At 44.4% G+C, this 23,467-nt stretch overlaps 3 protein-coding genes across 3 annotated transcripts in view; 1 reads left to right on the plus strand and 2 right to left on the minus strand.

Moving 5' to 3' along the window:
- map7d3 (MAP7 domain containing 3) overlaps nt 1–5,301 on the minus strand; it is a 52,455-nt gene extending 47,154 nt beyond the window's left edge. The window contains exon 1 of the mRNA XM_023989826.1: nt 5,202–5,301. Within this exon, the coding sequence (XP_023845594.1) occupies nt 5,202–5,247 (46 nt within the window). The 5' untranslated portion in view covers nt 5,248–5,301. The remainder of the gene's footprint in view (nt 1–5,201) is intronic.
- A 185-nt stretch (nt 5,302–5,486) lies between these two features.
- Nucleotides 5,487–15,312, minus strand: LOC111965543 (tumor necrosis factor receptor superfamily member EDAR-like). The gene is made up of 11 exons (XM_023989704.2): nt 15,247–15,312; nt 11,289–11,374; nt 10,539–10,602; nt 10,331–10,444; nt 9,771–9,952; nt 9,364–9,485; nt 8,999–9,211; nt 8,718–8,871; nt 8,417–8,564; nt 8,258–8,297; nt 5,487–8,015 (listed from the first exon to the last, which is right to left on the minus strand). The coding sequence occupies exons 1-11, from the start codon at nt 15,310–15,312 to the stop codon at nt 7,720–7,722; spliced, it is 1,485 nt and encodes a 494-aa protein (XP_023845472.2). The 3' UTR covers nt 5,487–7,719.
- A 6,319-nt stretch (nt 15,313–21,631) lies between these two features.
- Nucleotides 21,632–23,467, plus strand: part of LOC111965653 (adhesion G-protein coupled receptor G2-like) — a 34,686-nt gene continuing 32,850 nt past the window's right edge. The window contains exons 1-3 of the mRNA XM_023989836.2: nt 21,632–21,766; nt 22,122–22,204; nt 22,357–22,983. Coding sequence (XP_023845604.1) covers nt 22,129–22,204; nt 22,357–22,983 — 703 coding nt within the window. The 5' untranslated portion in view covers nt 21,632–21,766; nt 22,122–22,128. The remainder of the gene's footprint in view (nt 21,767–22,121; nt 22,205–22,356; nt 22,984–23,467) is intronic.

Raw genomic sequence — 23,467 nt, forward strand, 5'->3', positions numbered from 1 at the left:
TCACCAGAGACAAGAATTATGTAGCTATGACACGTTTCTACATGATTTCCTGACGTTCAGACRGACCACTTAGAAGTTAAATCATGGTGACATTTTTTATTTTACCCAAATAATGCTCCTCCACTCCCAATATTACTGGAATAGATGTGCATCTTTAGCCATTGTTCTTTACAGAGTAGCTCAATAGGTTTGTCCTCTTGACTAGCTCCTAACACAGCAAACAAAGCTGCAGCAATATCTCAGTAATGTATTAGTGAACCAGCCTTAATGATCACCTGTTTGTGTGATAGCGTGATTAGGCCTTGGTGTAGCCTGCCCTAGCAGACACAGTAAAGAGCAGACTGAGGATATCATCACAGAATGTGAAAAAGGAGACTGAGTCAGTCACCATCCTTCTATCCACTCAAAAAAGGAGGGCAGTGGGCAAATAGTGGGCAYGCTCCATTACGATGGACGCAAATAACAGTCCACCATATCAACATTAATGACTGAGTCCCTGGTTACACCCAACTATGCTCCAGTCCATACCCATTAACCCTACTACTACCCCTTGAGAATGTTGATACCATACATTTTTCAAAGCCAATATTAGTCAAACTATGTATTGATCCAGGTCTTTCTCTCCATACATGTCAACGTAATGTAGAACTGAAAGAGCCAGGTGTCCCAGGGCTATACAGTGCGACCATTTTAAAATGTAGGAGCACCAGTGCGGCTAGAAAAATGAAGGATTCTACATTTCTTTGTGTGCACCTAACTGTTTCAACTTAGGTGCACACATCATCCTTGTAAAAAGGTCAACATAGAGCCCTGTGTCCTTGTGAACACAGAGAAGAGCTGACGAGGGGAGGAAGAGGGCACCTGCATCCATCTCTCCATCACTATGGAGATTTGCATCGATAAGCATACATTAGACCTGAATGGGCTGGCTGCAGAAAATCAGACAGACTGACGCAGCACAAAGCCGGGCCAGAACGTGGGTAGTGTTTTTTAAACCAGAAGTCAATGGTGACTGTATTATGGAAAACCATTAGGATACACAACAGATTTGCMTGCCTAGCCTATGTCCACAACTAAAACACTATCCTTTGAAAACAACCTACTTTTTCCTGCATCAGACCATAGAGGACATTCCATTTTATATAGCATATGCTTGCTAGCTGCGGAGGCGCCACATTGCTGCGATAGGGGGAAACTCCTTAACCGATTAGTCTGAAGTACGTAACTTATCCTATTAGGMAGTTAGGATATAGTACAGGAACAGCTTTGAACAGAGCTCTCTATAAAKCACACGCAACATAGTAAATAGACTGGCTATAGACGGGTTGGTTGTTTAGCAACAAAACCGACAACTATTGGGCAAAATCATACACGGTTGGCTTAGATTGTTGACATGTAACCCATTATATTTTCAATAAACATTGGAGACAAACACATTTGCACAATGATCACTTGTCTTTAAAATACATTGTAGGTGACAGTTGTTGGTTAGCTAGCAAGCAATTTTTTTAGCCATAATAGTATTGACATGAAATCTGTCAAAATACCTCAAAACAAGACATGGTATCAAGAACAAGATTAAACAAGTCACTTACAATTCCCCACATGGCAGTTTCTTGTCATTGTTGCTATCTGTCCATCCAGAATCACAGCAATACAGACTTCTTCCCCATTGAAGCGTGCACATAATTTGACRTTGTCAGCTAACCCATCTATATTGGTTTAAGCTAGCTAGGCTAGGGAACAGCCCCAGGCAGAGCTGTTAGGGGAGGCAGTARGAGACCACTCTCCACGGGGCTCCTGTCTTGGAAGAGGCCAGTCAATGGTCATAAACAGGAAGCAGGCCAGCCTGCACTAACATGAGGCTGCAATTATGTTCACAGATGGCCAAAACCACCAGTATCCAACCAGCAAACATCTAACTTCAAGGCACTATGGGTAATGCACACCAATGAGCACTTGTATAACAGTATGAGGCATAAGGGTACTCAGATATCCACCCGACTTCATAACCCCTTATTCTTCACAATAAACTGAGAACATTGGTTCACTGCTAAAGACCCATGCTGACTGACCGTTGCACTGGTGCCTCCTGTTCAAAGCACCACCCACCACACACACACACACACATACCAGTCAGACGACGAGTAAGTTCAGTGGGTCAGTGAAGTTGTTCCAACACTCGCGCTCCCTCTCTCTCCCTCTCCCTCTCTCTCTCTCCAGGACCCCGGCTGCAGCGGTAACAGGCTGGGTGTTACTTGGTTGGCAGGAAGTGCAGTACTGCAGATGCCTGGAGTGTAATGTGTCCACACGGTCTAACAATGACAGCCTTCACCGGGCACAACTGTGATGAGGGTGCRCACACACACAGACAGCAGATCTTGTCCATGAGAACTGGGGACACATTCACTCAAGAGCTAAGCCTGGGCTATTTCCAGAGCCACCGGGATGATACGTCAGCGACAGCAGGTCGTACGCCATTCTCACTGGCTAATGAGAGAATGCCCTGACCAGAGCTTGGCTCCTTAGGGTGCACACAAGGACTGTTCCAGGTGTGGACATACATCACATTTCATCAACATCACTCATGGTGGGCCAACAAGTGCAATTGAGTGGATAGGCTAGTAGGCTCAATGCTTATACAGTCCACTGATTCAAAGCAAAATCTATGAACTAGGCCCATCTTTCCTTTTTAGTGTGTCATTTACTACTCTATACCGTCAAAATGAGAGGGCGATGGACTGGCCTCTTATTCAAATAATGTAGTCTACATTTGCTTCTCAAATCTTTCCACTGTGCCGAAAGGAGAGGGCCTTTTGCATGAGTAAGCACATCCACGATCGTTAACTGCAACACAATCAGTTCTTATTCACCTTATAAAAAGAGTTGACCTGCCTGGGGGCACGTTTTTCTCTGTGCTGTAATGCCTGGTGAGGAACCAAACTGTGTTCTTGACTGGGGCTCTGCCATCTCACTGACTAGCGGGTCATGACCTCAACTCAGGGTTAACCTCCTGCAGAATGCAGAGATGACAGGATCTCCTCCTAGCCGTTTCACTGCTACAAGCGACTGCACCAAAAAAGGCCTGTCAATTTCCTCCTTTGATTCAGTCACAGCGATTCAGAAATATTGATCAAGCTTTTGATTCTACAGCCCAGGCAGAGCCAGGATTCAGATAGCCGTGCCTGGATTTGAGTCCCAGGCATCTGATCTGCACTCAAGGTCTGAATGCCCAGTTTGATACACAAGCTCACATTCTTGTGGAGATTTTAAGGCTGGACTAGATTCCAGCCATTATTTTGTTAGCCTTCCTATGTCCAAATGTTGAGGGAACCTCTACAAAGTCAGTGCAGTTGGGATTTTCAAACATCCCCTCATCACCCTCTAGGCTAGATTGCATTTCACTGGAAAATACTTCCACAAAGCCACAAAAATCAGTGTGGATAACTTTCAGAGTGAAAATAGTGAATGGGAAACTGGATGAAGAAAAGTTATGGTCTACTTTCAGAAACCCCTTCTCCACAAGGAAAATTGCACACCCAAGCCGTGTTATGTTGGGGGGGGGGGGACACTAGCATTTCAGCCAAATCTTACAGCTTGAGTCAAAACAAACTGGGCATTCAGACCTTCTGACGTAGACCCAGTGAGCACTTGGCTGCCACTCAGGAAGTGGCCCGCAGAAGAGATAAAAGGAATGAACGAGGGACATTGAAAGGAACTGTGTGTAAATAAAATKACTGCCGTTATAGAGGAGTAAAAGACAGAAAAAGTGTTGGTTTATACAGCAATTTTCAACCGCTCAAGAAACAACCCTTTATCACTGACTGCATCCATGAAAACTAGCTGTAACTGGACAGTCTTATCCTCYATCAGCAGCTATGTGGGCTTGTTGTTCAGTGCCTGTGTGGAACTCAGTGCAAAACCACGTTAGAAGTYATGTAGCTAGCTACCTTGTCAAGACAATTTTTGACCATGGACATGATTACACTATTCTAGTCACTCTAATCGTGCTAAACTTTCAGTCACTCATCTAACATAGGGTTTGGATTATTGCAATTCTCTATTGAATGGACATATCTTTATAAAACTTGAATTAAATATTAATTTTATGGGTGAACACCTTAGAACCTGTGACATGTAAACAAGGTTAGTACAGTAGACTGAAATATTTTTTACTTTGAGATAATGTTCACTGCTTGAATCCCGCTTGAATGCTAGCTAGCTAACAGGCCAAGACAATTGATGTTGTAACGTTAACTAGCTAAAGTTAGCTAACAGTTACATACAGCCAAGTAGGAAAACTGCTGCATAGACAAATAAATATGGTTAGCTAACTAACGTTAGCTCTTTGCTCAGCTACCCTGCTAATTTAATTTAAAAAAGTATCACTTGCTGGCCTTCCCAGAATCAATCTTATTAGCCAAGATATCTACCTAACGTTGGCTAGTAAACTAGTTAGTTAGCCAGCCAGAAACCACCGTTTACTACTTTTCATACAAAATGGCAGGGTACCTAAAGTTAGCTTATTAGTTAACGGTAAGACTAGGAGTCAAAGATGGGCATGACGTTAGTCAGAAAGTAAACACTTGTGAGGCTGGCTAGCTAAGTGTATACACAAATCAGCCAACTATGTTAAATGGCCAAATAAGTTAGTTAGGTAAAAGCCAACTAGTTAGCCAAATATAAAAAATAAAAAAAGTTAACAATGTATGTATGGCGCCAGACATCAGCGCGCAGATGTGTCAAAMCGTCATGAACCAACGATTGGTTGTCGTTCTGCTACTACAGTAACTCTGTTAGTTTAGRTGTTTAATTGCAGTTCACAATAAATAAACTAACTTTAATTGAAACATGCCGAACGTTGTACCAAATATAATGGCGTGGTTATGATACCTAGCCATGTTACATTACAGTGCAAAATAAATGACCCGGTAAACTATCATTTTGATGTAGCCATTTCGCTAGCTAGTAGTAGCTTTGACAGATAACGTTAGCTATCAAACTAGCACCGGAGGGGATCAGACTACCAACCCCAGCACATTGTCAACGGATAGCTACGGCTTACTAGCCACAAAACATGTTCAAAATGTGTAGCTAGGTTACCGGTAGCAGGSTCACTTAGCAAACAACCAAGAGCAATTTCGACTTAATGAAATACATTTGGCACATCAATATTTAGYTATGCTATGTGTATTTCTTACCCATTTGAGCTCGCAACTCTTTCAGAGACGTTGCACCCTCCGCCATTTCTATGAAGTTTTCCTTCTCTATTTTTTATGGCACATTACCCAGAAACGCGCATAATCCGCGGGTACGTGGACATCCAAGTAAAACATGAGCCAATAATAGGCAATAGCGTCACCTAGCGTGAGAATTTATGGTTGACAGTAGGCAACTGTTGCTTATCATGTATTTTGACATGTTGATGGTGAAATCCTTTCAAAACACAGATTATGGAATGATAATGTATGCATGTTTTATTACAATGGAAGTTTAATTAGAACACAAATAATATTAGGCCTCCCGAGTGGCGCCACGGTCTAAGGCACTGCATCGCAGTGCAGGATGCGTCACTACAGTCCCTGGTTTGAATCCAGGCTGTATCACATCTGGCCGTGATTGGGAGTTCCATAGGGCAGCGCACAATTCGCCCGGCTTYGTCCGGGTTTGGCTGGAGTAGGCCGTCATTGTAAATAAGAATTGGTTCTTAACTGACTTGCCTAGTTAAATAAAGGTTACATTTAATATATATTGTTTTGTATAAACATTATATGTATTGCTGTCATAGCATAAATACAAAGTCTCCTTGAGGACTTACCTTATGGAGAAAGCTGGAGAGTCTGAGGAGATAGTTTCAGGAGAAACTGCTTTGCTGCAGTGGTGAACCAACCCCTCCCATAAAGAAAACAACATGTTCTCCCTATTTCCATCCAACACTAATGCTTTTGTCCTACCCCATTTCAMATGCCTTAGCCAGCGGGCCCTCATTAATTTGAATGGAAAACAGGGAGAAACATGACACTGTGGGTTCAGTTACACTGCCCTGAATGATACAGAAGAGCCCCATGTTATTTAACACTCTAACCACCATCACAAATAATGGAAGTGGTAGTGAGATGTTGGGCCAGTATACCTATGAGATACTATAAACCCCACAATGGTATATTTGTCATGGGTTCACAGCCTGCMGTTTACATACTATTTGATGGTTTATGATGACGTCTCTGTGCTTTGCATCCTGTGATTCGGATGACAAAGTCATCTATCTAGGTCACATTACAATGCTGACTATTCACACCATATGCAAACAAATGATACCACACTGTCTTATGCAACAGAAAGGAGTTCAACGGTATTACATATGTAATGGCTATACATTCAATGGGTTAATTTAACCAAATGTGTACAAGCAATGGCAGTTTATAGCCCAAAAGAAATCACGTTTCAAACTGTCAAGTGCTGCTCCGTTTCGCTTGATTAAACCAACATTGACATAATGACAAAGCAAAAACAGGTTTTTAGAMATGTTTAAAAATTCATAAAATAAATACGTTTTCAGACCCTTTGCTATGAGACTCGAAATTGAGCTCAGGTGCATCCTGTTTCCATTGATAATCCGTGAGATGTTTCTACAACTTGATTGGAGTCCACCTGTGGTAAATTCAATTGAATGGACGTGATTTAGAAAGGCACATACCTGTCTATACAAGGTCCCACAGGTGAAAAAACCAAGCCACGAGGTCGAAGGAATTGTCCGTAGAGCGAGACAAGATTGTGTCGAGGCACAGATCTGGGGAAGGGTACCAAAACATTTCTGCAGCATTGAAGGTCCCCAAGAACACAGTGGACATCATTCTTAAATGTAAGAAGTTTGGATTCACCAAGACTCTTTCTAGAGCTGGCTGCATGGTCAAACTGATCAATCTGGGGAGAAGGGCCTTGGTCAGGGAGGTGATGGTCACTCTGACAGAGCTCCACAGCATCACGCTGTGGGGATGTTTCTCAGCGGCAGGGACTGGGAGACTAATCAGGATCGAGGGAAAGATGAACGGAGCAAAGTGCAGARAGATCCTTGATGAAAACCTGTTCCAAAACATTCAGGACGTCAGCGCTCATGACCTTTGCCCCACGACCTCAGGACCTGGGGCAAAGGTTCACCTTCCAACAGGACAACGACCCAAAGCATACAGCCAAGACAACCCAGGAGTGGCTTGGGGACAAGTCTCTGAATATCCTTGAATGGCCCAGCCAGAGCCCGGTCTTGAACCCGATTGAACATATCTGGAGAGACCTGAAAATAGCTGTGCAGCGACACTCCCAATCCAACTTGACAGAGCTTGAGAGGATCTGTAGAGAAGAATGGAAGAAACTCCCCAAATACAGGTGTACCAAGCTTGTAGCGTCAAACCCAAGAAGACTTGAGGCTGTAATTGCTGCCAAAGCTGCTTCAACAAAGTACTGAGTAAAGGGTCTGAAAACTTATGTAAATTTGATATTTCAGTTATTATTAATTTATGTTTTTKGGGGAAAAAATCKAAATACCTGTTTTTGCTTTGTCATTATGGGGTATTGTGTTTAGATTGATGAGGGGAGAAAACAATTGAATCCATTTTAGAATAAGGCTGTAACGTAACAAAATGTGGAAAAAGTCAAGGGGTCTGAATACTTTCCAAATGCACTGTATGTCACACAGGCCAAGGTGGGATTGGCAACATGTCCCTAGGGCCTGGATGTCTCTGTGTGATTGGTCACCAGACCACGGTGTATCCTAGCAACAACGTCAGGGCGGGGCAGGAGGGCGGCGGCCTGGGCCAGTTGGGGCAGTAGGATGTAGGTGGAGGTGCGCAGGTACTGGAAGAGATCCTGGAAGCCATGGAGGTTAGAAAGGACCTCCGGGGTGACACCCAGGGAATAGCCCAGCCTTCTCACCCCGCTGCCCCGGCCACAGCCCCCTGAGTCCAGCAGCAGAGACAGGTCCTGGACTGTGTCATAGTTTAGCTCCTCCAGACTCTGACCTGGACCAGCACAAGAAGACTAGGAGTTCAGTGTCAGTCAATGACATAAATATTGGTGTAAGCACTGTAATAGAGACTTGTCAGTCAACACCCAAACCGTGGAAACACAAAAAGTCAACCTGATATCAGTTTCTSAAAACATTTGGTTGTATATTCATATGAAAATACAAGAGCATGAATTGATTGAATTGATCAATCTCACCCTCAACATCACTTGATCGACATGGGAGAGCCTACTGTACCTTGAGCTACTGTGCAGATTTCTAACAGTTTTTGTTCCATCTACAAATGAAAAGTGGAGTGAGTTAGACTAGTTATAAGAATTTCCTAGTGTCTCATAATTTATAATAGATCATTATTCATTAGAAAATGAAAATGAAAACACAAAGCACATGCAATACCTGCTCTGGTGTGTGACAGTGTCCTCTCTGACCCTCCCAGGGGCCGTCTTCACCTCCATGTTGAAGGGATGGCTTAATGTTGGTGGTGACATTGATGACAATAGAGGTGGGATGCACTTTACCCTCATTACTCAGTGAGCTTAGGCATCTTATTGGTGGAAAGAAAGAGGATCTATTGTTTGACATCTATTCATCCACCAGCCAACATGACCGGTAGACGGAGCAATGCAGAGAAGATTGTTCAATTGACCCGATTACAGTTATTCCCCAAAGCAGAACCTCTGGCCAGGAGGATAGGTACCTGTGTTGGGCGTTCTGTGTTGGTCCAGGACTCTCTGATGGGGTAACTGGTGGTTTCTCTCCAGTCTCTGTGGTGTTAGAGAGGAGTGTATTCCGTGGGAAGGCTGTGTCTACTTCAGAATGTAGACCTTCAGGACAATACTTTGGAACCTGTTCTGAACACCCCACAAAAAAAAAACACATATAATCCACATTCCATTCCCACCTTGTGTGAATACAGAAAACAAATGTGAGATCRAGTACAGTTTTTAGCCATGGTTTGAACGTGAAGGCAAAACTCACTGAATCTCTCAATGATCAGTAGTAAGGCCCAAAGCAACAGAAGCAGTAGGAAGATTGAGGCGGAAGTCACTGAACCAATAAGAGCCATGGAGACTTGGACCGTATCCAGCGTCACTAGATGAACAATACACACATAACCATCATCTACACAACTAGTTTTAAGAGTCAATGTACTATTACTCACTGTTCTCTGTAACTCCTTTGAAACTTCTCCTGGAAATAGTGATTGCCAATGAAATTCTCACTCTGAGGAAGATCATTTGAAAATCAATGGGCGCTACCAGTGGAAGGCTTACAGTGATGTTATAATTGTTTGCTAACAACATTCACCTATTTGCTGGCTGTTAGATTCATGTTTACCTTACCTGCTGTGGAGGTGTGTTTCCACTGCAAAGGTAAACACTCTTTCCGGATCTTGCCTGTGGGGCTGTAACAGGGCATGCACGACAGGTCCACCTCCCCACTCCTACTTCTGAGCTTATAATACCTGAGTACAGACATAAACACCAGACATAAACACCAGACATAAAGACATACGCAGCATGGCCCATGGGGATGGTGACTGATCCTAAGTTTTCTTCATGCTCTCTAAGACTACAACGGTTTTTGGCCTCTCCTGAACGTTATTGGAATACAATACAATGGAATTGTAATCAGTATTATGTCACAAACGGAAACCAGCCAAGTCCAAACTTGACCCCCTGAAGTGAAAAGTTACGTGTTTCCTTTTGTTTGCACTGCACTTTACTCACCCCATAGATACAGGACTTACCCTGGGAGGCAGTTGCCACACTGGGCGTTGTTGGTGGGTGAGCACACTGCTCTCTCCTGGCGGTTTAGCAGAATACAACGAGTGCACTGCCAGCAGGGGGCCAACCCAGTCTCAGTACTGAACTGCCCCTCTGCACACGCCACACAGCGGCCGCCCTCTCCCCCATCCCCATAACCACAGTCCTGGGACAGGAATCAGACAGGTGTAGAGCCAGAGGCAGTTAAACAGATACCACACAGGACAAAACAGACACATAGACACATAGACACACAGCCCCACACACACACACACACACAGCAGACAGACAGACTCATGCATGCGCACGCACGCACGCACCGCACGCACGCACGCACGCATGCAACAGCACACGCACAGGCATATGATGGACGAACTAACGGACGGACGGACGGAACGCGCACGCACGCACGCACGCACGCACGCACGCACGCACGCACGCACGCACGCACGCACGCACACACACACACACACACACACACACACCACCACACACACACCACACACACACACACACACACACACAGCTAACTTCTAGTGTTTACGTCTGTTAGCTGCTCCCCAGGTCCACAGACAGGACAGTCAACACAACTGCCATTAGAGTGCAGAAACTGGGTCTGATCACAGCTGGGCTCAGACAGTGCCAGCAGACAGGATGCCTGTGGAGAAGCACAAGCCACAAATAAACACTTATTGGCATAACTCTATGGTGAAACCCCCCCACAACATAACACAGAATGTAGAAGGACCTACCATCAGCAGAGCTGCAGAAACACTGGCCTCCATAGAAAGACCCTCCATGGTCCTGCAGTCTGGGCTGCTCAATGTGGGAGACATTCAAATTATAGTAATCAACTGAAGAAGTCAGGAAATCATTCATTTCTCCATCATTTTGCAAAAAGAGTAGACTGCCCTCTAGGGGTTCCAAGTCATATTTTTACAAAATGCCACAAACATTCTGTCAATGATAGCTGATGTCAGAAAAATTATAAATTGTAGCCAATATTGATTACATTTCAGAATTTTGAATATGTCCATATGCCCAGTAGGTAGCAGTAATGCACCTTAACATTGCACACTGCCATAAAACACCAAAGAAGATGAGCCAATATAGAGAAAAACAGCAACAATCATGCTAAATTACATAGACATAGTCCTTAATTACCATACCTGTAATGCTTCTTCCCAGTGTGTTCTCACTCAAACTTTATGGGTAAACTTTATGGGTGTCCAGGGTCTGTGGAACTCAYCCAACATGTATTCGGAACTGCCTGCTACTCTACATGGCAGACCCTCACTCAGCACAGCAGAAGAGAACGAGAGGGTGCTTGCCTCCTTTAACCTTCAGGCCCCTCCCTCTCTCTCCACAGGGTGGCTCACAGTGGTGGGAAAGCTTCATGGGAATCCCCCTCTCACCACCCAGCATTCCTGCTCTGTGACACAGGAGAGATTCCCTCCCAGGCCAATAGAAGGCAAGGGAACACTGGGGATGCTGATGCCCACCTGGAGCCTAMGTAACGGCTGGCCTTCTCAGGTTCCCCCTGGTCTGGTCCTGGCTGGGAAGCCCTTTCCAGGGGCTGGGCTCTGTTCTATAAGGTCAAGGAAGAGAGGGGGGAGCCGGTGAGCCTTGAAAGTGGATGAATACGGTCCTCTGTTTCATACAAAGGAATAGCCAGGTGTATGTAGGCTGTGTGTGTGCCTCCATGGGCCTTACTCCTCATGTAGTGTATTGCAGATTATAAACTGTATACAGAAATGCCAGTTATATAAAGAAAAAGACTCAACTACTGAATAGTGATGCACCTTGAAGGTTACAGCACACTAAATGCCCAATAGGTGGCAGGCTCAGGAGAATAAAGTAATGACCTTAAATCAAAACAGCAGACTCTCAGGAAAACTATTACATTTGTTATCTGAACTGAAAACCTAAAGGTGAACGTTGCACAACATTATAGTTCGGTATTGATATTTTATTATAGATCGCCATTAGATGTTGCGAAAGCAGCAGCAACTCTTCCTGGGGTCCACACAAAACATGAAACACAACATAATACAGAACATTAGTAGACAAGAGCAGCTCAAGGACAGAACTACATCAATTACATGACACTACACATAAGAGTCATTGGACAAAGTGTATTCTGTTTGTCAAGCGCMACGACTCTTGGCCTGAACATTAACACGCATCGCTTGCGGTACGGTTTTGGAAGTTTAAGGACCTTATCTTTCATATCAGCAATAAATATTTTTCAAAAAACCTAAAGGTTAAATTGATACACACCCTTATAGGGTTAGGGTTCCCACACTGCCATATCTCCATGTTACAGCGGGTGTTTACAGAAGACAGAGGGACCACCAGTGTTAGTTAGCTAATCTAGCAAGTGCTGAACACCAGTGTGTCAGTGTGTAATGGAAAAAGGCCRCAAGAAACGTGTTGTCACTGAAAAATACTGTCGGCTGCAACTGTGATAAAGCCGGTTAAAACTGTGTACAGTAAGTGTATATCTTGCATTTGTGAAATAATTTTGATGTGATATGAAGGCAAAGGGCTTTATGTWTCTAGAACCGTATCGCAATTGAGAATCGATTCACGTTTAGAGGGAGTATTTGGCTGTTTTGGCTGTCAGAGCATTCRGAAAGTATTYAGACCACTTGACTTTTTCCACATTTTGTTACATTACAGCCTTTTTCTAAAACGTATWAAAAAWRWWWWWWTCGCTCATCAATCTACACACAATACCCCRTAATGACAAAGCAAAAACAGGCTTTTAGAAATGTTTGCAACTTCATAAAAAAAWTCTAAAACTGAAATATCATATTTACATAAGTTTTCAGACCCTTTACTCAGTACTTTGTTGAATCAACTTTGGAAGCAATTAGAGTCTTGTGTCTTCTTGGGTATGACGCTACAAGCTTGACACACCTGTATTTGGGGAGTTTCTCCCATTCTTCTCTGCATATCCTCTCAAGCTSTGTCAGGTTGGATGGGGAGTGTCACTGCACAGCTATTTTCAGGTTTCTCCAGATGTTTGATCGGATTCAAGTCCGAGCTCTGGCTGAGCCACTCAAGGACATTCAGAGACTTGTCCGGAAAACACTCTTGCATTGTCTTGGCTGTATGCTTAGGGTCATTGTCCTGTTGGAAGGTATACCTTCGCCCCAGTCTGAGGTCCTGAGCGCTCTGGATTGGTTTTCATCAAGGATCTCTCTGTACTTTCCTCCRTTCATCTTTCCCTCGATCCTGACTAGTCTCCCAGTACCAGCCGCTGAAAAACATCCCCACAGTATGATGCTGCCATCACCATGCTTCACCGTAGGGATGGTGCCAAGTTTCCTCAAGACATGACGCTTGGCATTCAGGCCAAAAAGTTCAATCWTGGTTTCATCAGACCAGAGAATCTTATTTCTCATGGTCTGAGAGTCCTTTAGGTGCCTTTTGGCAAACTCCAAGCAGGCTATCATGTGCATTTTACTGAGGAGTGGCTTCTGTCTGACATAGGCCCTTCTCCCCTGATTGCTCAGTTTGGCAAGGCGGCCAGCTCTAGGAAGAGTCTTGGTGGTGCCAAACTTCTTACATTTAAGAATGATGGAGGCCACTGTGTTCTTGGGGACCTTTAATGGTGCAGACATTTTTTTGGTACCCTTCCCCAGATCTGTGCCTCGACACAATCCTGTCTCAGAGCTCTAAGGACAATTCTTCGACCTCATGGTTTAGTTTTTGCTCTGACATGCACTGTCAACTGTGGTACCTTATGTAGACAGGTGTGTGCCTTTCCAAATCATGACCAATCAATTGAATTTACCACGTGTGGACTCCAATCAAGTTGTAGAAACATCTCAAGGATGATCAATGGAAATAGGATGCTCCTGAGCTCAATTTCAAGTCTCATAGCAAAGGGTCTGAATACTTATTTAAATAAGGTATTTCTTTATTTTTATTTTTAATACATTTCCAAACATTTCTAAGAACCTGTTTTAGCTTTGTCATTATGGGGTATTGAGTGTAGATTGATGAGATTTGATATTTATATTTAATCAATTTTATAATAAGGCTGTAACATAACATAATGTGGAGAAAACCAAAGGGTCCAAATACCTTCCGCATGCACTGTACTTCTGAAATTAACATATTCTGTAAGGACCTTCGATCTTAAGGAGTAACAGTAGGCTCCTAAAGTGTACATCTTGGGCTACGCTCACACATACTACATGTGGGCACACATATGCACAAACACACACACTCTATAGCCTATATATTTATTTTACATTGCCTCTCTTATTCTCAGACTAAGCACATGCTGTACCACCATACAACAGGGTTGATTAAACTGTTATTCTCCTCAATTATAGTAAACCGTCTCCAATTTCAGTTCATATGCCATTCGGCATGGTGTTTGTCAAATGTCAGCAAGTATATCTTACACTTGCATTCAAATTAAGTCACTATTACCAGAAGGATTAGCCTAAATATTAATGCGAATCTAAATGTTACAGTATTTTCTGAGTATAACTGCGTATTTTCGCTATGCATTGCTGCATGGCATCTGTGTGCATATCTTTGCATTTATTTTTTWATTATTATTATTTTTTAAATTGAACCTTTATTTAACTGTGCTAATGAGKGCATAGCTTATGATGTATAGACACCAGGTGGTTTCCCATCACCCCTGACTCATTCTCTAGACATGTCTGTCTGTTAGCTGCATACCAAATAGTGAAAAGACCCAATTCAAACAAATCAAAGCCTTTAACATACAGTTGAAGTCGGAAGTTTAAATACACCTTAAGCAAATAYATTTAAAATCAGTTTTTCACAATTCCTGACATTTAATCCAAGTAAAAAGTTCCCTGTTTTAGGTCAGTTAGGATCACCACTTTATTTTAAGAATGTGAAATGTTAGAATAATCGYAGAGAGAATRATTTATTTCAGCTCTTATTTCTTTCATCACATTCCCAGTGGGTCAGAAGTTTACATACACTCAATTAGTATTTGGTAGCATTTCCTTTAAATTGTTTAACTTGGGTCAAACGTTCCAGGTAGCCTTCCACAAGCTTCGCACAATAAGTTGGGTGAATTTTGGCCCATTCCTCCTGACAGAGCTAGTGTAACTGGGTCAGATTTGTAGGCCTCCTTGCTCGCACACACTTTTTCATTTCTGCCAAGCATCATCCAGAGGTCGGATTTTCGTAATGGGATTAAGAAGGTCAGGGCTTTGATGATAGGCCACTCAATCTGACTTGTGATTGATCCTTAAGCTTATTGGGCCACCAACTTTGGAAGTTCATTGGGGTCATTGTCATTGGAAGACCATTTGCGAAAGCTTTAACTTCCTGACTGATGTCTGAGATGTTGCTGTCATATATAATCACATGCATTTCAATCTCATGATGCCATTTTTTGTGAAGTGGCCAGAACCTCCTGCAGCTAAGCACCCCACAAAAGACTGTCCACCAGCGCACCATGTTCAGGTTGAGGATGGTGTTCTTCAGCTTACAGCCCCTTTTTCCTCCAATAAAGATGGTCATTATGGCCAAACAGTTTACTATTTGTTTCATCAGACAAGAGGACATTTTCCAAAAAGTACAATCTTTGTCCCTATGTGCAGTTGCAAACTGTAGTCTGGCTGTCAGTTGTTGGCAGAGACTGTTCTGTTTTTTTGTCACTAGAGTGTCCATTGCCTTTTTTGTACTTTTGTTTTCCCTTGCTCTATTATTGTTTGCACTGTATGTCGTTCCTTTTAGTATTAATCCTGTGTGTTTCTTAGTTCCTTGCTCAGTGTTGTATGTTAGCATCACAGACCAGCAGCGCCAAGCTTGTTGTGAAATATTATTTTTCTCTTGTTGGATTTTCAGAGGTTCTCTGGTTTTGCTTTGTATTTTGGATTAGTCTTTATAGGTTGTTTTCCTTGACTGTTTTTTACCATGTGATTCTTTGTATTTTTGGAAGTTAACTTATTTTATTAAACCACATCTCTAGTATGCTGTGTCTGCTCATCTTCTGGGTTCTGCGATTTAGTGACTGTTCTGCACAGCACGGGGTCTGACCAGAAACACTGAGCCTTAAATGAAACCAAGAGGAGAGCCAGTACAAGGACTTTTTTCCCATGCTGTCACACGAGGGGACTGCCAATCTCAGAAGCTGCTCTGGTTCAGCAAGAGGCTTAATGGCTGGCATTCTCAACTTCGTTCGAGATGATGACTTCATAAAGCAACATTTGACTCAACTTTCTCCTGCAACCGCTTTGTCCAGTTATCAGATTCAAGTGCCCGGTGGCAGTTACCCTGGGCTGACATCGTCTGCGCTCCACGGTTCTCAGGTGATCCGAGTGGTTGTAAGGGTTTTTCACCAATTGTTCTCTCTCCTTCGAGCTGCAACCCTCGTCATTTCCCACGACGGTCAAGATAGATATATATCATCACCCTGCTGTCGGAAAAGCCCTAGCCTGGGCTATGCTGTGTGGGTGCCAAAGTCCCTGCTGTGCCAGCTATCTAACCTTTGCTGAAGAATTAGCGAGTGTTTCAAGGTCTACGAGCGGTCTGACTAGCCAAAGCTCCTGACTCTCCGCAAGGTCGGCGCAGCGTGACGACTATGCAATCCAGTTCCGCACGGTGGAGCAAGCGAGTGGCTGGAATGACGAGGCGCTACAGTGTGCTTTTGTGAAGGTCTTTCCGACACCAATCCAGATGAACTGGCACTCGGGACACCGGACTCGAGTCCCTGATCAAGTTGGCTCAAGCATAGACCATCGTCTGAGAGAGAGAGAGCTCAAGCTAGAGTCTCACACCTAGCTCTATCGGTCCAGCTCGAGTCTCACCTTTATCCCCGCTGAATCACCGGAACCCATGCAGGTTGGAACATCTCCAGGCTGAGAGAGACCGCGGATGGGGAGCGATGCTGTCTATATATCGGCAAACCGGGCCATTTCCTCTCGATCGTGTCCGGTCAGAGGGAAAGCACTCTCCGTGAAGGCCTGGGAGGACTGTAACGGGAAACATAACTCTCCCATCCACTAACTCGCCTGCCATTCAGTTACCTTTCCTGGGAACCACGAGCTTCCTTCAAGCTTGGTAGAGCTCTGGAGCCGCAGGTAATTCATGGATGGTGTCTGGGGAAGGAGAATGGCGTTCCTCTGAACTCTAAGTACCATAAGGTTACTACGTTGAGATGGAGCTTTGGATCTGGATCTTGTCACTCGTGTCACTACCACCCTTGCGTTTTCAGTTTCCCCCAGGAAGTGATGAACTTCATCTGACGTGTTCGAGTCCTCTCGTCCTTGATACCCTGGTTCACAGCATAACCTACTAATCGACTGGTCTGTGGGCATATAAGCAGTGGGGTCTACGTGCAAGCACTTAGTCTCTTCCAAGTTCCCGAGTTCCCAGTCTCTAGAATCCATCGACCTGTCCGAGTTCCCGAGTGTTACCATGACCTCAAATGGTATTATGCAAAGAGGGCACCAAATACACCACCATAGATTACGATTGCCCATGACCTGTTTCGGGCTGCCCCCAGGGTGGATCTTTTCCCTATTCTCCGAACAGAGCTGCTATAGTGACTACACAAGGACGCTCTGGCAGAGCAGCTCATGCGTCATCCTCGGCGGGGAGAGGGTTTTTTTTTTGTGAAAAAAAGACGGGGATTACGTCCTTGCTTCGACTACCGGGACTTAATGCATAACCGTCCGTAACGCTACCGCTACCCTTATGGCACAGCTTTGAGCTGCTCCAGGAGCAGTGGTCTTCACTAAGCTTGACCTGCGGAACGCATACCATCTTGTGCGGATCAAACCGGTGACGATGGAAGACGCTTCAAACACGCCTACTGGTCACTACGAATACTTTGGTGTGGCCTTCGGCTGACAACGCCCGGCTGTGTTCCAACGCTCATAAACGATGTGCTTAGGGATATGCTTAACTTTTCGTGTTTGTTTATTTGATGACATCCTCATCTTTTCGAGCTCCCTTCAAGAACACACTAAGCATGTCAGACAGTGCTCAACGCTCCTAGACAGCATTTGTACGTTAACCGGAAAAGTGTGAATTCATTCCTCTCGAGTACAGCCTGGGATTTGTAGTGGAACCGGTCGAGTCCGATGGACCCCAAGAAGGTAGGGGGGTAGAAGATTGGCCACCCCCAAGTCGTTAGGAAGTTCAGCGTTTCCTGGGCTTCACTAACTTCTACCCGCAAGTTCATCAAAGAACTTCAGCCTCGGTGGCAGCCCTCTCTCAGCTTTAACCAAGGGTGGCAACACAAGGTTTCTGTGGGAAGAGAAGCTGAGACGGCTTCCAAGGACTCAAGCAGCGCATCCTCTCTGCTCCCATCCTGACACTACCTGCGAGGCGGATGAACCTTTGTGGTGGAGTAGACGCATCAGAGGTTGGTGTTGGAGCTGCCCTGTTCAGAGGGGTGAAGCAAGAGGTTCATCTTGCCTTCTTCTCACCGGCTTACCCCGCCGAGAGGAATTACGATGTGGGGATCGTGAATCCTAGCGGTTAAGATGGCATTGAGGAATGGAGACACTGGCTCAGGGGGCCTTCTCAACCGTTTCAAGTGCTTACGGACCACAAAAATCTGGAGTATATCCAGCAGGCGAAGCGGTTGAACTCCAAGCACAGCTCGATGGTCTTCTTTTCTTCAGCCGATTCCAGTTTATTCTCACCTATAGACCGGGTCGAAGAATCTCAACCGGATGCTTGTACGAGTCTACTCTCCTGCTTTCGAGAAGAAACTTGACATGACTGTTCTTCCTGCCGCTAAGATCGTGGCTCCGATCTCGTGGCAAGTGGAGGATACGTGAAACAAGCTCAAGCATCGAACGGGCCTGGAGGAGGTCCTGCTAATCGGTTGTTTGTTCCCAAGACGCAAGGTCCCAAGTCCTTCTGTGGGGGCACTCCTCTCGCCTCACATGTACCGGGCGTAGGTCGACCTTGGAGTTATCATGCGTAGTTCTGGTGGCCACCATAAAGAAGACGTTGCCATTTCGTCAAGGCTGTTCGTGTGCTGCCAGGGCAATCTCTCACCTCCGCTCAAGGACTCTTCACACCTTTATTCTATTCCCCGACACTGGTCCATATCTCGCTGGACTTTATTACTGGCCTTCCTCCGTCCATGGTAATACTACGATCTAGTCATATCGACAGGTTTTCTAGGGCGGCCAGGTTTGTTCCTGACAAATTACTTCTGCCAAGGAAACAGCTGAGTTGGTGATTAACCATGTGTTCGAGTCTTTGGCATCGCAAGATATGGTTTCGCGAAGAGGTCCAGTTGCTCAAGGTTTTGGAAGGCTTCTGCCAACTTATGGGGCACGGCAGTTTATCTTCAGGGTACCATCGGAGTCCAACGGCCAAACTGAGAGATGAATCAGGAGCTGGAAACCACCCTCAGATGTATTGGTTCCACAACCCATCCACATGTCATCTTCATTGTTTGGGCTGAGTACGCGCACAAACACTTGTGCTCCTCCTCCACTGGTATATCCCGACGAGTTCAGTTTGGCTATGCTCCTCTATTGTTCCGGACAGGAGGCAGAAGTCAGAGTGCTTCAGCCTCGAGGTTCATCAGACGCTGTCGGCTTACGTGGAAGAAGCCTCTTAACTTTTGCGTTCCTCTCAGCAGTACAAGACAAGCACAACAGACGTGCCGTCCGGTCCTACCCTGTACCCGGCAGAGAGTATGGCTCTCAACAAAAAACTTACCGCTACGGGTGGAGTCTCGCAAGCTGTCCCAGAGTCATCGGACTCTTAAGATTGCCAGGCGAAGGATCGATCTCCGTTAGCTGCGTTGGGATGTCCTGCGAGTGACTTACACCGATAGAGGATTATAGAGATGAAGAAGTCGAGCCACCTGTAGAGTAGTCACATGATTTGAGTATATATTAGATGAAGAAGTAAAATCATGGACGTCTAATAGAATGGTTGTTTTTGATCGTACGCCCTTATAGGTGCAGGCGAGACTCAGGGCTGCAAGCAACACGGAGACGTCCGCGCGGGAGTCCAGTATGTTTCGCATCGAGCGGCATGGACGAGTATACGTGTCAGAAGGTCGTGAAGAGGCATCGAGTCGCGCTAATACCACGTCGCACGAGGATATGATCGGACTGGGCGCCAGGGTGCAGACGGTCCCTGCTCTGGCAGATACCTGGTGACTGGAACGGGGGGAATAGACAGGATCCCAGAGAGAGCAAACAGTCCTGGTTACTGCAGGAAGATAAACTCTGGACCCTGGAAGATGTCATGGTGCGTTGAGTTTCTAGGGGACTTTGGTAGTGCCACGCGCTCGAAGAAAGATAGCGGGAGTTAGGCACCTAGCATCGGAGAGCCGTTCCTTAGAAAGGAGGGGGTAGTATGATGAAAGAGTTTTGACAGCTGAGGACGTGTTAGAGTGGTTTTTTGTCACCAGGAATGTCCCGAATGGGCTAGCTACTTTTTTGTACCATTATCTTGTTTTGGATGATCTATTTCTACTTGTTTGCACTTGATGTTCCCCTGTTAGGTGAGTGTTAATCCCATGTGTGTTCCTTGAGTTTCCGTTCGCTCAGATGTTTAGTATGTTAGCACCCTAGCCGCAGTTGTGTGGAAGGATATATTCTTTATTTGTTGGATTTCCAGAGGTTCTCTGGTCTCTTGATTACTTTTGGTATGTTTGGACTTAGTGAGTCATTTATAGGTATTGTAATTGTTTCCATTGCTGTTTTTACCGACTTTGTGATTTTCTTTGTATTTTTTGCGAAGTTATCCTATTTTTTGTTAAAACTCTCTATGTATGCTGGGGTGGTCTGGCCTCATCTGTCTGGGTAGGCGATTTAGTGATGTTGGTCTAGCACGGGTCCTGCACCTGGCTTTTTTATTATGGCGTTTGGAGCAGTGACTTTTTCCTTGCGAAGTGACCTTTCAGGTTTTCGCAATGGACGATATAGGATGTTTTTACTGGTGGATAAGTAGATGACTATTTGTACCTGTTTGCTCAGCATCTTCATCAAGTCTTTGTTCTTGGTCGGGATGTGGAATTTGCATTTTGCACACAAGGTCGTCTCATCTTAGGAAAAAACCTCTACTCTTCTGACGGTAACGAGCGGCTGCGTTGTCCATGGTGTTTATACTTGCGTGACTCATTGTTTGCTAACAGATAAACGTGGTACATTAGCGTATTGAATTGCTCTCAGAGGATGAACCATGCTGACTGGAAGGGGTCTCAATTAGTGTGGATTCTGAGGTCTTCGGCTGATTTCTTTTGATTTCCATATGGGGAATTTGGTTTTTTTTTTTTCACGCCCAAAAGAAAGGCCAAACTAGAGTTTGAAGGTAGGCCTTGAAATACATCCACAGGTACACCTCCAATTGACTCAAATGATGTCAATTAGCCTATCTGAAGCTTCTAAAGCCATGACATCATTTTCTGGAATTTTCCAAGCTGTTTAAAGGCACAGTCAACTTAGTGTATGCAAACTTCTGACCCACTGGAATTGTGATACAGTGAATTATAAGTGAAACAATCTGTAGGTAAACAATTGTTGGAAAAATTACTTGTGTCATGCACAAAGTAGATGTCCTAACAGACTTGCCAAAACTATAGTTTGTTAACAATAAATGTGTGGAGTGGTTGAAAAACAAGTTTTAATGACTTCAACTGTAGATAGGGCACATACAGTACATCTAAGTTGGGTAGAATTTGTATTTATTTCCATATTTGAAGAACTAAAGTTTTAGATAGCATTGTCCAGCTGCCCTCTGTTGTGTTAGTTACGTTTATTGCTAATTAATAAGTAACCTAGGGTACTAAAGGAGAGGGCGTGGAGGTCTTCTTAAAGATAAATACACTAAAGTCTCCCTCCTTCAACAAAGACTATTGTCCCAGGAGGTCAACTTTTTCTCTTTACCTTCCATTAAATATTATAGACAAATAAGAGACAGTTTATTAAACTSTCATTTGCTTGTGTTTTCTGGCAAAGGAGAGTGCTGTTTGGACTGGGGAATGACACAGGTAAGTCATAGTTTTGTTTGCATGTACAGTGCCTTCTGTCTACTTTAATACACATAAGTGAATTTTTCCCAATACTTTTACTCCCCTAAAGTGGGGGGWCTATGTACAAATTTCTAAACGGTTCAACTGATATGGATGAAAATACCCTCAAATTTAAGCTGACATACTGCACTTTAACCTCATAGTCATTGTTATATTTCAAATCCAAACTTTTGGAGAATAGAGCCAAAAGAAGAGAAAATGCTACCCTGTCCCAATAATTATGGAGGGCACTGTACTGATAACGGTTCTATTTGCAGATAGTCATTGTTCCCCTTTTCTGACATGAGAGATATTGTTTCTCTTTTGTCTTTAGACTCGTGATGGATTCTGCCAGGAGACCGTGTTTTATAACTGTGTGTTTATCAGTACTGGCAGCCACTTGTCTTCCATGCTCCGGTATGGTCATAAATATACTGTATAATAATGTAATTATGAAGCATTAGTGTTACAATAGTATCAATAAAATGCATTATGGCTTTGACTGAAGACTGGAGGAGTTTTGTGAAATGTTCCAATAATGTGTGATATTGGTTCTGTGTCTGTACCAGGCTCCCCAGGCCCCAGCCTGTGGGGTAAGAAAGTGGTGTTCATGGGTYGTCACTGTGTGTGGCAGCTGGATAAGGGGTGCGTAGTGCCCYCCCTGGAAGAGCTCAGTGTGTGTGTGCACCTGCACCGAAAGATCGCAACATCTGAGTGGACAGGCTTCGTATACAAGGCGCCTGGCGAGAGACAGGTAGAGCTGGGGCTGGCAGGCCGAGGAGGGTTCCTGGTGGCATGGCTGTTTGGGCATCAGTGGTCCGTACCAGAGGATCTGCCCCTGAAATGCTGGCACAATGTCTGCCTCACCTGGTCCAGCCACTCYGAGAGGCTCCGGCTCTACATCAATGGGAGCAGTCGCCTGGACGCCCATGTTAACGCCACCCTGCCCCGGCGACTGGCCCACAATGGCACCCTGACCTTGGGGGTGTCCCATAACATAGTGGGTGGGGTGATGGAGTTTGAGAATGGGAAGAATTTCCTGGGGGCCATCAGCCTGTTCAGGATGTGGGGGCATGAGCAGACAGCTGAGGAGCTGAGGGCCCATAGCTGTATTGATGGGAACGTGGTGAGATGGGACAACAACGACTGGGATTACCAGATTTGCCTACCTGAAGATGACACTAACATCCAGTGTGGTTAGTTTCCATACTTATTGTGTTCTACTGTATTCTATTGTGGGTGATTTTTGAGTCCTATTAAAAGGGCCCCATTGAACGAATGTWCAATAAAGGGCAAAAGTTATACATTTAAATTTTTGTCATTTACAGACACTCTTATTCAGAGTGACTTAAAATCAAATCCAATCAAATATTATTGGTCACATACACATGGTTAGCAGATGTTATTGCGAGTGTAGCGAAATGCTTGTGCTTCCAGWTCCGACAGAGCAGCAATATCTAACAAGTAATCTAACAATTCCACAACAACTACCTAATACACACAAATCTAAGTAAAGGAATGGAATAAGAATATATACATATAAATATATGGATGAGCAATGACTCAGCGGCATAGGCAAGATGCAATAGATGGTATAAAATACAGTATGAGATGAGTAATGCCAAGATGTGTAAATTATTGAATGCATTATTAACGGAGCATTATTACAGGAGAATTAGG

Source organism: Salvelinus sp. IW2-2015, linkage group LG6.2 (assembly GCF_002910315.2).
Source record: "Salvelinus sp. IW2-2015 linkage group LG6.2, ASM291031v2, whole genome shotgun sequence".
NCBI lineage: Eukaryota > Metazoa > Chordata > Actinopteri > Salmoniformes > Salmonidae > Salvelinus > Salvelinus sp. IW2-2015.